General features: G+C 40.6%; 1 protein-coding gene across 3 annotated transcripts in view; it reads left to right on the top strand.

Annotated features, from left to right (window-relative positions):
• Nucleotides 1-12,483, top strand: part of tmem132e (transmembrane protein 132E) — a 412,424-nt gene that overhangs the window by 316,787 nt on the left and 83,154 nt on the right. For all 3 annotated transcript variants that reach the window (XM_017699485.2, XM_017699490.2, XM_017699475.2), the window contains exon 3: nt 9,092-9,229. In XM_017699485.2, the coding sequence (XP_017554974.1) occupies nt 9,092-9,229 (138 nt within the window). The remainder of the gene's footprint in view (nt 1-9,091; nt 9,230-12,483) is intronic.

Genomic DNA, 12,483 nt, shown 5'->3' with positions numbered 1-12,483 from the left:
CCCTTTCATTTATTTCCATTCACACAACTTGATTTTTCAGAATCAAGAAAACAAACCAGAAAAATAGAAAACTGCACAGAAGAATGAATAGAATAGAATTTTTTAAGTATTTACTGTGTCCACTCTTTGCTTTTATTACAGCTTCCATTCTTTTTAGGAGACTTACTGAAAGTTTTTTTTTTCCCTTTTCATGGAAAACTAAAAATGAAATCTCCAGGGATATTTTTCCACATCTCCAAAGTTCAGTCTTGGTAGTTGGTTGCATTAATCCCAGGAACAAATTTACATTCATCAGTCCATAAAGCCTCACTCCACATCTGAGATGTCCACTTTTGGTGTTTTAGGGCAGATATTCTTTTCTGTCTCATTTCCTTTTCTCAGTAAGGGCTTCTGGACCGCTACACATCCTCTCAGACTCAGAGTGTTGAGTTGTTTTCTCACAGTGGACAGAAGGAACTCCTGTGAATTTTTGCGGATCTGTCAGTCTATAAATGATATTCAGCAGTTTTTACAACATTGTCCAAGAGCAACTTCTCCAGAAGTGCAAGTTGAGATCCCTCATGGTCAAGCCGAGGGAGACAGTGGCAGAAACCGGCCGCAGCACTGAGAGGAGCTCAGCCTCTAAAAGAGAACTCGTGCTCCTCTGGGCTGCATTGCGCAGGCCTGGTGGAATTACAATACAAATTTGGCATTTGTTCATGTTGCACTGCAGCAACTCCTAACAGTCCTCATTATTGATTGATATGTCACTAAACGTGCGCGGGGGTCACGGCCTGCGCTACCATTAGCACACATGGCCGGCTGAATAATGCATCGGGGTGTGTAGGGTGTGGAGGAAGGGCCCATTTGTTTTGACTGACGAACTGTATCTGCAAAAGTGGCTCGTAGCTCAAGAGATACTAATGGAAGGGGCCCTGTGTCTACAGATGAGTGGAGAGAAAAGAAAGAAAATAAATAAATAAAAACGAGAATGGCTTGGCTGGCCAGGTTTAGCCGCTAAAGAGGGGCTGCTTTTTTGCTCTAATGCAGAGAGAGAGAGAGAGAGGGAGAGAGAGAGAGAGTAGCTAATGCCTTAGAGACATGCTACTGCTGACATTTCTCTTCCTGCTTATTTACAGGGATTTCTCTCTCTGTTAGTTATTTATTTATTTATTTTTTCCCCCTGGTTTTCATGGTCATATTTTTTACACTAACAGACCGCTGAGGGGATGGCGGGTGAAGGCCAGAGTTATCCATCATCGCTAACTTTTCCCACCGCAGCGTCTGGCTCCGGTTAGCCCCCACTGATTCCAGATCAGTGGTGCCCACAGCTCGGGCCTAACAGTAATTGCAGCTGACCGGTCTAGGATCGGACCAGAGAGAGGAGAGGCCTATCCTTTTTTTTTTTAATTGGTGTGCAGAGTTCGCAGGCCGTGAGCCGCGATACTAGCGAACTAGCGAAGTGCTGAGGCAGCTGTTTTGGAAAGGGGGGAGGGTAGAGAGAATGGGAGAGCGAGGAAGACGAGATACGACGTGGTTGGTTATTTGTAGGCTGTGTCAGAGCTGGGTTGTATTTTCCTGTGTGTGCTATGTGAGGGTCCAGCAGTGCCCACCATATGCTTGTTCATTTAAATGACAGCACGGTGTCTGAAGGAGAATGTCACCGATTTTTGTAAAAAAATTTTTGTACAATCTCACCATTAAAGATCGAATTAAAGGGAAATTCCGCTGTTTTTTTCAGAATTGCTACTAATTCAGTCATCGAAATGTAAACGAAATCATTCCGTGTTTTGATGTGGAATGGTTCATTGTAGAGAACCTTCTCTACACTGACTGTACGTAAGTGATTGGTGGTGATGGGAACCAGGGATCATGATGTCCACCATGCAAATATAGGCAATTTATTTAACATCCTGTAAGATCATGTGTCTTTTGAGTTTAAATTCAGTGTTAATGATGCAGTATTTTACCTACTTCAGCCTGTATGTAGCTCTCAAAACTAAATATGTTGTTTCAGGCATTTGTAATAATAATTTTCTGTGAGGGAGTTTTTAGACATTAATCCCGTCAGACGTCTGGTTTCTGTCACCGCCACTGTGAACACTTATGACTCTGTACGTTAAGCTGCAGACTTTGTTTGCAGCTTAACGACTGAATTATGCAGAAATTTAGAAAATTCGGTGGCATTCCCCTTTAAGTCATTCAGATCTGTTTGATTTGAGAGTCGTTGCAGAGTCAGAATAGCTCACAGTGGTAGTGACAGGAGCCAGACATATAAAGTAAGTATGCATCATCTCTGAGGTTGATTTTTTTTTTTTTTTTTTCTCATTTCCTCATCCTTTCTGTTACTTAGCAACCCCACACTGGACCACCCTACGCCTGTACTGTGATCCTTAGCACTCCATTAAACTGCCCACCTGAACATCCCTGGCATATTTTCATGTAGGGACATTAGAAGATGTCTACCTTCAAAGCTAGCATCATCTTTTAAGATAGCTCACTGATAGCTGCTGAAGCGCTGGCCTGCGCCCCTCTGATATTTAACATTTCCACAACTGGTGAATGGACTGTGACCACTGCTGCTTGGTAGAGGCCCGAAGAGGTGAGATAAGGGCATCTTGGTAGGTCTGGTTAAAATGGGTGGCTGGAGCGGCCGCTGTTGGTCATGGTCCACTCCTCAAAGCGGAGGGTCTGTGAGTTGTTTTTTTTTTTTTTTTTTTATCAGGTAGGTGCAGCTGGAAGAAGCAGTTCCAAAGGAACGGGAATAGGACTTTGAAAGCCTGTTTGAGGCTAATCCGGCAGAAAGATTGCTCTCTCAATACATGTCTGAGAGTTCAGTCGACCTTCTGACGTGGTCAATAGAGGTCCAGTAGAGCTGCTAATATGACTGCACAATATGTTGTTTACATTCTTTTTATTGTTATCGAGGTACAAGCTTTAGCAGCACCTATATCATAACATGCAAATGAGCCTCATAGCCAATCACAGAGTTGTTTACTGTGTGCTATGAGCCTCATGTCCAATCACAGGTTCAGATGGGTGCTTATGTGGTTGTTTTGATGTAATACAAGAGTTTATTATTTTAGTTAAAATAATTCAGATTAATCTTTCATCTTCACTAAGTAGCCACAGCTATATGCAAAAGTTTAAACATCTGGGGCACATCACATGCTTTGTTGAAATGACATGCCCTCTACAGAGAACACAGGACGTTGTTCCGCACATTTCAGTGCCCAGTTTCTTATATATATTCTTATATATGTATATTGGGGAAAATAAGGCCTAAAATATAAAATGTACTATAACCTTTTTGCAGTCATTATTTCGTGTTTGACTTTTTTCCAATATGTTAAATTCGGCAAATAGAAGCTGTGATTGTGTATTTAAATATGTGTGTTCACTGTAGAGGATGTGTGAACTTCCCTTCACTTAGACTAGGTCATTTGACTAGGGGTGCCAAAACTTTTGCATATGACTGTACTTGTAGAAGCGCTAGGCTACATCAAACACATTGACAGCTACACATCACAGAACACTGTTCGCAACTAACTGTACATTTTACATAAAAGCGGCTGGAACCAAATAATATTTTACAGTTTTGCATTTTGTTTTCCACTTTAAAACTAAAGCTTCCCGGAAACGTTTGCCCCTCTGAAGAAACTCAACGGGTGGTCCTTTTAAAGAAGCATTTTTGTCAGTGAGATGTGCAAGTGTGAAGAACCCCCACCTTATGTAAAGGTTCTAGATGGCAGTTAAAATATTGGTTTTGGGATTATGCAGAAATTGGTGGAATTGTCCTTTAAATGTCTTTTTTTTTTTCCATTGAGAACACAAAAATTCCACCGCACAAGAAACACCAGCAGCTGTAGATGCCTAGACTGATATCTGATCGGCACCTAATCGCCCTCTCTCTCTCTCGCTCGCTCTCTCTCTCTCTCTCTTCCTCCCTCTCTCTTCCTCTCTCTCTCTCTCTCTCTCTCTCTCTTCCTCTCTCTCTCTCTCTCTCTCTCTCTCTCTCTCTCTCTCTCTTCCTCCCTCTCTCTCTCTCTCTCTCTCTCTCTCTCTCTCTCTCCTGTTCCCCCCCTTCCCACAATGTTACAACTCAGCACTGCTGGGAGATCTCAGAGCTGTTTACTCACGCTGATAAGCCAGACCGTTATCAGAGAGCCTGAGCTGATCACCCTGATAGCTTGTCAGTGATCTGCAGGTGAAAAAAGTGAAGAGAAAAAGTGCATGCCTGGTTCAGCATGTCAGCCACAGCCAAGCGCCCCTGTAATCAAACACCTCTTTAAAGGTGTTAACCACCTGCCTCAGAGCATCACAGCTGGTGAACGTCACCCTTCCTGTCCTGATCCAGGATCAGTCTTACCAAGTCTTTGAGTTTTCACACCCCTTGTGCTGTAGCTGCGCTTTGTTCTGTCTGCTGCGCCACACAGCGCAGCGCTTCTCGTCCGGCGAGCGCCGTCCTTTAATCTTTAACAACGTCTTGGGTTAGCAAATGCCTCTCGAATGCAGGTGTATATTTCCATATTCTAAGCACAAACACATGACAGAAAGCCAGCTCAGCTACAAGAGAGAAAATGTAGGCGAGGCTGTTTGGTATTGCTTTCTTTTACAGTGCATTAAAGGGCCCATTTTCTGGAAAACCAAATTTAGTAAATGAGTTTGAAGTTTGTAAACATTGTTAAAGTGTCTTCCCAGTTCATACAGCCCTCAGATGGAAACTAAGCTGCACAAACAGCCTGTTTTCAATTCATTAAGTTGGCTTGAAAAAGCCAATTTACTGTTGTTTGTTTTTTTTCTTATTATTATTTTACAGTCACAAATATGCAGTGCCACTCCTCCCACAGCTTTCAAGCTAAAACCACAGAACTTTGAAGGATCATAGAGCCTATTTTCAAATAGGTTGCTAATGCTTTTTGACCTAATTTGAATTACAGTGTCTGTGCAATGGGCCTCATAGATCTGTTGTTCTTAAGAAGAAATTGCTTCTTAAAAAAACCCACTTATGCAGTTTTCACAGAGATTCTGACACTCACCAGTGTTTTCTTCTTTGGGGTTTGTTCACAGCTAAGAACAGAATCTACATTAAACAGTTCTGTGCTTTCGGGAACACGTCGTGAATCTGATGTCGACTTTTTATTAGGACCTTTTTCACAAACATATTTAAGAACAAACTTAGGAAGAAAGTGGTGAATGAGGCCCAATGTTTTTCCCCATAGGAATGAAAGGGGGAAATTCTGAGTTCACTCCACTTACATCATCTTAGAATCTTATTCATTGACAGCCAGTATACACTCTGTAGACAGTTGTTTTTAGACGCTCCTATTATGTGCCCATCATACAAGTATCCCACTGAAACCTTAGTAACCACCTGGGATACCATAACAACAGCCTACCAACACCTTAGCAAACCCAGGACATCCACCAAGCAGCACCCTAACAATAAGCTGGAACACCATAGCAACCTCATAGCAACACCATAGCAGCTACCTGGAATTATTTCATAAGCTCAATTACAGTCAGCAGGTGCGCTGTAACTGCTTTTTACTTTTAAAGCATTAGCTGGCTTTCTCAAGCCAACTTTCTCTTTCTAGGTGTTTCTGTGATGTCATAAAAACAATCATTTACATATATCCATATATAGCCTACAGCAGTTTAGCAAGTGTCTCAGCTCTGAGTGCTTTTTGATTTCTGGAGGTTCTTTGAAAAGAGCTGATTTGGATATTGCGAACATCTTCTGCAGATTGACAGACTGTAATTGCACTGCACCCGATTAATTATATAAAATCGCAAAATATTTCGTAACAGTTTAGAACATATTGCCCATGTAGGCTCGAGGTTAAAGTGGACGCATGTGTGCTTTGTATAGCAATTGTTCTGCGTCATCCCTGAGCCCTTGTGCGTGGTTCTTTGGTAAATTGGGCCCTGAAGGTTTTGGGCGAGCTGTAGAAGAGCTGTTCCTGTTTAGTAGTCAGTCTCTCCGCTGCGGCCCTTAATAAAGGCCTGCCTTGGCAGAAAGCGTCTGTGACATGAATAAGTAATTGTAGTGTCTTCACTGAAGCAGTTTGCGTGGCTTTTCCTATGCGTGTGTTTTTTTTTTATTTTATCACGGCAGAAAAGCTGGGACAGGGTTTTATTTTGTGTGTGTGGGGGAGGACCACTGTGTATATCATCACAGGCAAAGCCTTTTCACTTTCTGTGTGTTTATATTGGTATCTGTTCATGTCTGGACTGCTCTGTCTCTCTCGGTCCATTCCAGCAGCGCTTTAACTTTATAATACAAGACCTCATATTCACTGGCTAATCTGCTCCATGACACAGTTCATTCTTGGCTCTACTAGAATGCCACAAACTCGATACATGCATTCTTAAAAAGAAAGGTTCTCTTAAGGGTTGTTTGCCATAGAACCACTTTTTTGTTCGCTAAGGAACCTTTGAGTGGATTGTCTGTTTGGTTCCCTAAAGAACCTTCCAAGGGAGTGTCTGTTTGGTTCCCAAAAAGAATCTTTCAATGGATTCTCAGTTGAGTTCCTTAAAGAACCTTCCAATGGATTGTCCATTTGGTACCCTAAAGAACCATCCAATGAATTGTCTATTTGGTTCCCTAAAGAACCTTCCAAGGGATTGTCTGTTTGGTACCCTAAAAGAACCATCCAGTGGATTGTCTGTTTGGTTCCCTAAAGAGCCTTTCAGTAGATTGTCTGTTTACTTCCCTAAAGAACCTTCCAAGTGATTGTCCATTTGGCACCCTAAAGAACCATCCAATGAATTGTCCATTTGGTTCCTTGAAGAGCCATCCAATGGATTGTCCATTTGGTTACCTAAAACACCTTCCAAGGGATTGTCCGTTTTGTTTTCAATGATTCGTTTAAAGAATGGTTCAGTCAGTAGTGCTAATATCGCTAACAGTGAATGGAAGTGAATAGTGACTGCTCAGCATGACACATGATATCATGCTAATGGTTGACTACTAACTTCTAAATTATTACTTTACTACTATTATTCTTAACAATTATTAATTACTACTAAACTATTCATTGTTAGCAGCTTTAGCATGTAGAGAAAAAGTGTCCTGTTCATTCTGTGAAATTCAGTATTAGCATTAGTGTTCACTTAGCATCGCTGAGAAAGACGGTAAACCCACAACAGCCGGAGCTCACAAATATACTGTTGAAGGCCAAAACACTCCCAGACAAATGATGCGTTTTATTGATTTTCTAAGTGAAAATAAGTTAACACATCCTCTACAGCAGGGGTGTCCAATCTTATCCACAAAGGACCAGTGTGGCTGCAGGACTTCACTCAAAGCGACCTGGAGCACACCTGATTCCACTTGTTTAAAGGTCTTCACACTGCTGGTCATGTGAGCTGCTGCTTTGCTGGAATGAAAACCTGCAGCCACACCGGCCCTTTGTGGATAAGATTGGACACCCCTGCTGTACAGAGAACACACTTGAAAGTAGCTTTTTTCTGCAAATTGTTGTGCACAATTTCTGTTTATTTTCTGAGTTTAACCTATTGGGGAAAAAATGAAACGCAGCATTCAATGTGCTGTATTTTTTGGCACAGATCATGTTTTATGTGTGTTAAATTCAGCAAAAAACAGTAATTGTGTATTAAAACGTGCAGCAGTGTGTTCTCAGCAGAGGGTGTTTTAACCTTAACGTACATATTTGAATTGTTTGTATGTGCACAGGTTTTTGTCCTGTCTTTACAACAGTACTGTCAGATTGTACAGAGCATGATTCAAAGGTTCTGTTCTAATCGAACTCTACATTCAGACCAAGAACTGTTTAGCAACCTATATGTGTTAAGGATGTCCCTCTCTCTGAAACATTAACACATCTGTTACACACAATCTTTCCGATTGCTGTGCAGTTATATAACATGGTCTAATCCACTTTCTTGCAAATCTAACATTACTTTGTAATGTGGCGACCTTTATTCATTAATCTTCTTTTCTATCGAGGACAAATGCAGCTTGTCTTAACCCTGTGAAGCCGGGATTAAAATCCGTTTTGTTTTGAAAGTGTTGCTACTTCTCAGGTCTTGGAGTGAAACCAGAGATGTTGGGCTAACCGGCAAGTCTCTGTGTGTTATTGTGGATCATTTCCTTACAACTGCACGTTTGTAGGAAAGGTTGCTAGTTTGTCCTGCAATCTGATGTGTAGGTGTAAATTAAAAGCATTTCATCCGCCACCTTTGTTTTTAATATTGTATTGAAGCTGAAATGAAGATGACATGAGCTTTTTGAGGCCTGTACCAGTTTAAGTAACTAAAAGTTCTAATACCTGATAACATCAGCTAACACAATGTTATATTTATGTTTTAGAGGTTAACTTTATACTCCAGCAGTGCTTCATCAACGTGATATGCTTGTCAGTTATCAACACTCTTCTGAAGCTCAAATAAACAGCAGGAACTCGCATATATATTAATAAAAATAATAGCCCTTAGGGGTGGAGCTACCCAGAATTATTTGCTTTTGTTTTCTGTTAATTATCTTCTGTTTTTCTCAGTTTTTAGCTCATTAATCGAGAGATCCCAAGTTCAAATCCCGGCATCCAAAAACATTAATCATCACTACATTATCAGCCTTATTTTTGCAAGTATTATCGGATATTATTGACAAACAGATATTGATCATATACTGGTTATAAAATATGTTTATAAAATAAAATAAAATTAGATTCCACTTTTGTTTTTATGTATAAGTCATGATGTAGAAGTGTTTGTTGACTAGCATCTCATGATATGAGGTTGGGCTGTATCTGTGTGTGTGTGTGTGTGTGTGTGTGTGTGTGTATATATATATATATATATATATATACATACATATAATTTTATATAAATATATATTACTAGCTGTCAGAAAGGATGACATGGTTATGCAAAAGCAGAAAGGCCTGAATATCCATCAGAAGTGCTCTTGCTTACAGTGAAGTCAGTATTTCAGCTGTTTTTATCCTTGACGTTCCATGTCATTGTAGAAAGTGAAGTGGGTCATGACTGCAGGCTGTCTGCATGTGTCTATTCATTCCTCCAAGAAATGTCTGATTTAACCCTGTATTCTCAGACTTAACTGATACTGACTTCCTCTCCGTTTCAGGGTGAAAGCCAAGAAGGGGGTGAATCTGCTCAACACAAAGTCAAAGAGCAACCAGTGGAAAGTAGAGTGGGAGGTGCAGTCGGGCGCCAAGCACTCTATCGCCACAGTGGAAGTCAGCAAGATCAAAGGGGTCCCTGGGTAAGATATCAAACCTTCTTGTCAGCATTCGCTCGGGGTCAGCGCTGTCCTTTTTATGTGGCTCCAGCAGCTCCTCACACTTTTCTTGACGTTTTGCGCCTCCTGGCACATGTCGATCTGTCCTTCTCTCAGCATGAGAATGTTGTCGTCTTGCCCCGCCCTCATACACTTTCTTTCCGAAAAGGGTCTTGCAAGGGCGATTTTAGGGGTCCCAGCTACCATGTAAACACAAGTGAATTGCAGTGGAAGTTTTGATGGGGGGAAACTGATTAGCAAGCGAACTTTCTTTAAGAAATAAGTACCGCTTGCTAGGTTATCTAGGTAATTATATGAAACTGTCTACGTTAGCATGTTTTATAGTAGGGTGTTGATGCATTCCATATATCAGCTCATGGATTAGAGGTGATTTACACTGAATTTGGCCCCTGAATTTGCCCAAAAGCAAGTTCTAATGACTTTTTCTAGTCTCTAGTTCTTTTTCAATACCTGCAGTTCATTTATTTTATGGATGTTGTCCATCTTAAACCATCTGCTGCCTTCAAAGAATAGTTTGGCAATGTAGTCATTTGGCTACAGTGTAGTCAAAGAAGTTGTGCTTCTTTAGTTTAGCACTGGAAACATACATTAGAAGTCAGTAGTCACCCAAATCGTTCCTGTAAATACACAGACAAACCTTCTGGACCTGTTCAAACCTCATCCAGGTCTTCATCCATCTCTCAATGTCGCACAGGCTTGTCAGTGTGGTTTAGGACACAGTACGACTTACTGTGAACCATGAAAATGAAATAAACATTTGGGTGACTATTGACTTTTAGTGTTTGTTAGCAGTGTTAGCTTTATGTTTCCAGTTTAAAATCAAAGAAGCAAAATATTGACACCAAATATGTCTCGATTTATCAGCTACATTTGGGATAAGTAGAGAAATGTGTAAACTAGACTTTTTGCAGAAGCATTCTTTTAAATAACAAGGCCAAGCTATGTAAAATTGTACCAGTTGTGACCCTCTGAAACACTGAGACATGTAGGTCGAGAAAAAGTAATATATTACAGTATATTTTCGTAGAAAGTTGATGTTATACACACCAGTTGTAATTTACACGCTGTGTTTTAGGTTCACATCATCCCAAGTAGCCGTTTTAAAGTACCCTCTGTTGTTAGACTTTTGTAGAGCTTTGTAGAACCTGTATGAATCCCAAAGATGGTTATGCAGCGTTTTCTACAATGTTGAATCGAACAGATTGTATGTGTTTCAGTTATTTTCCTCCATTCAGGTTCACGCCCTTCACTTTTCTACCAGACCCCATATACCATTTTGTAAATGAGATGTGTGAGTGTAAAGAAGCTTTTTAAAGTTTGAAGAACCTCTACGTGAAGTAAAGGCTCTGTACCACGTGTGTCAAACTCAAGGCCCGCCGTGTCATTTGATGTGGCCCGCAAGAGCTTAAAAGATCTGATTGACTGCAATCTAGTGGCTTAATGCCGTCGCTTCACGGGTAACATAATCGCATGAATTGTGGGAAATGGAGTTTATGGTCAGTGCACGCTTTTAGACTTAATTATTAATTATTCCGCCACTAATTCTAAAGCGTGCACTGACCTTAAACTACATTTCCCACAATTCATGCCGATTATGGTACCCGTGAAGCGACGGCATTAAGCCACTAGATTACAGTGTGTACTCTTCGATGTGATTTTTGTCAACAAGTGGAATTAAGAAATAGCTACAAGTATTGATCCCAAAATGTCCAGGAAAGGAAAAGTTGATGCCGATGGAAGACGTTTCAAGAGAGATGGGAAGGCGAATACACGTTTGTGCTTCAAGGAGAAAAACCGGTATGTCTTTTGTGTTATGAGGCAGTTGTCAAGGAGTACAATTTACATCGGCACCTTGGTACCAAACACGGAGCTAAGTATGCCAAAGTTAGCCTTCAAGAAAAGCAACAAATTGTACAAGAATTAAAAGGCAAACTGCGATCGCAGCAGAATATGTTCACGAGAGCTACGGCCCAAAACGACGCAGCTGTGAAAGCTTACATTAGTGTAGCTGAAGAAATATCCTACTTCATATGTGTAGCAGTGTATTTAGTGTTTACACAGGTTTATGTGTTTTTGCAGACAAATGTTTACTGTAATCAAACCATCTGTCATGAAGTGTATGTATGACCTCTGCAAGGACGTGTGCAGCCACTTGTTTTTGGAAAATGCCACATCTGTTACACATGTTCTTAGCAGCTCACAGCTGTTGGTTGTATTGTTATTCTGCCCCTTTCAACTGTGACAAAGTTGTGAGTTAGTTAATGTCATAGCTTGTGTTTGATGATATTTTTCTTTATTCACTTGGATAGTTTGATTGTTGATTTGATGGAGTAATATGAGTTTCTTAATCTGACAGATGAACAGGATTTATGTTAACAGAGCAACAAGTAAACATATTTTTACATCTATGCAAATATAAGTTGAATAAGTAAATAAATTCAGAGTTCTTTAACATTAAGGAGTACTTATACTGTCTTACAGTTACATCTGGCCCTTTGTGGGCAACCGTTATGCTGATGTGGCCCTCTGTGAAAATGAGTTTGACACCCCTGCTCTATACCAAATGAGGAACAGTCCACCAACACAAGCCATGAACCACTTAGCAATCTTTGTTTGAGAGCATATATTGGCTGATCAACAAAGTCCAGTGAAATACTGATGACAAAAAAAGAACTTTCCAGTGAAGGCCTAGAAATCTAGAGGTCAGAACTTCCCAGAGTTCAACCATAAAACAAGCTGAACTGCCTGGAGCTTTTAGATGATGCCATAGCCGATGCATGTGGTAGTTTAGGGCATTACTATGAGGTGCTGAATATGTAACTCCATCTTGGAAATGTATACGATGAGGCCTCGAAGCACAAGGTCAAACATGCCATAAGGGTATAAAAGAGGGGAACGGAGGGGCAGGAGGACCTTCAGGCTTTTGAATAGAACCCTTTTACATTAAAACATAATAATGGAAATGTACAGTCATATCAATCATAGCTGTTTCTATGACTGTGGGTCATATTAGCCACATGAGAGGATGTGACCAAACGATTACTGTAAAGGCTTAATATCTGGGCTTGATTGAGATCAGCTTCATTCAGTGCTTTTAAAAAAGCATGCATTTTCAAACAGCTTTCCTTTTTTCAGAGAGCTGGGTGAATGTGAGTATGGTGGTTTAAAAGCAGTAAATCATTCACCTGCTCAGACGATACCAAGCTTCTAAGACATTC

The sequence above is a fragment of the Pygocentrus nattereri genome, chromosome 23 (genome assembly GCF_015220715.1).
Source record: "Pygocentrus nattereri isolate fPygNat1 chromosome 23, fPygNat1.pri, whole genome shotgun sequence".
NCBI classification, from domain to species: domain Eukaryota; kingdom Metazoa; phylum Chordata; class Actinopteri; order Characiformes; family Serrasalmidae; genus Pygocentrus; species Pygocentrus nattereri.
Note: the sequence above shows the minus strand (reverse complement) of the source record. Positions and strands in the feature narration are given on the sequence as shown.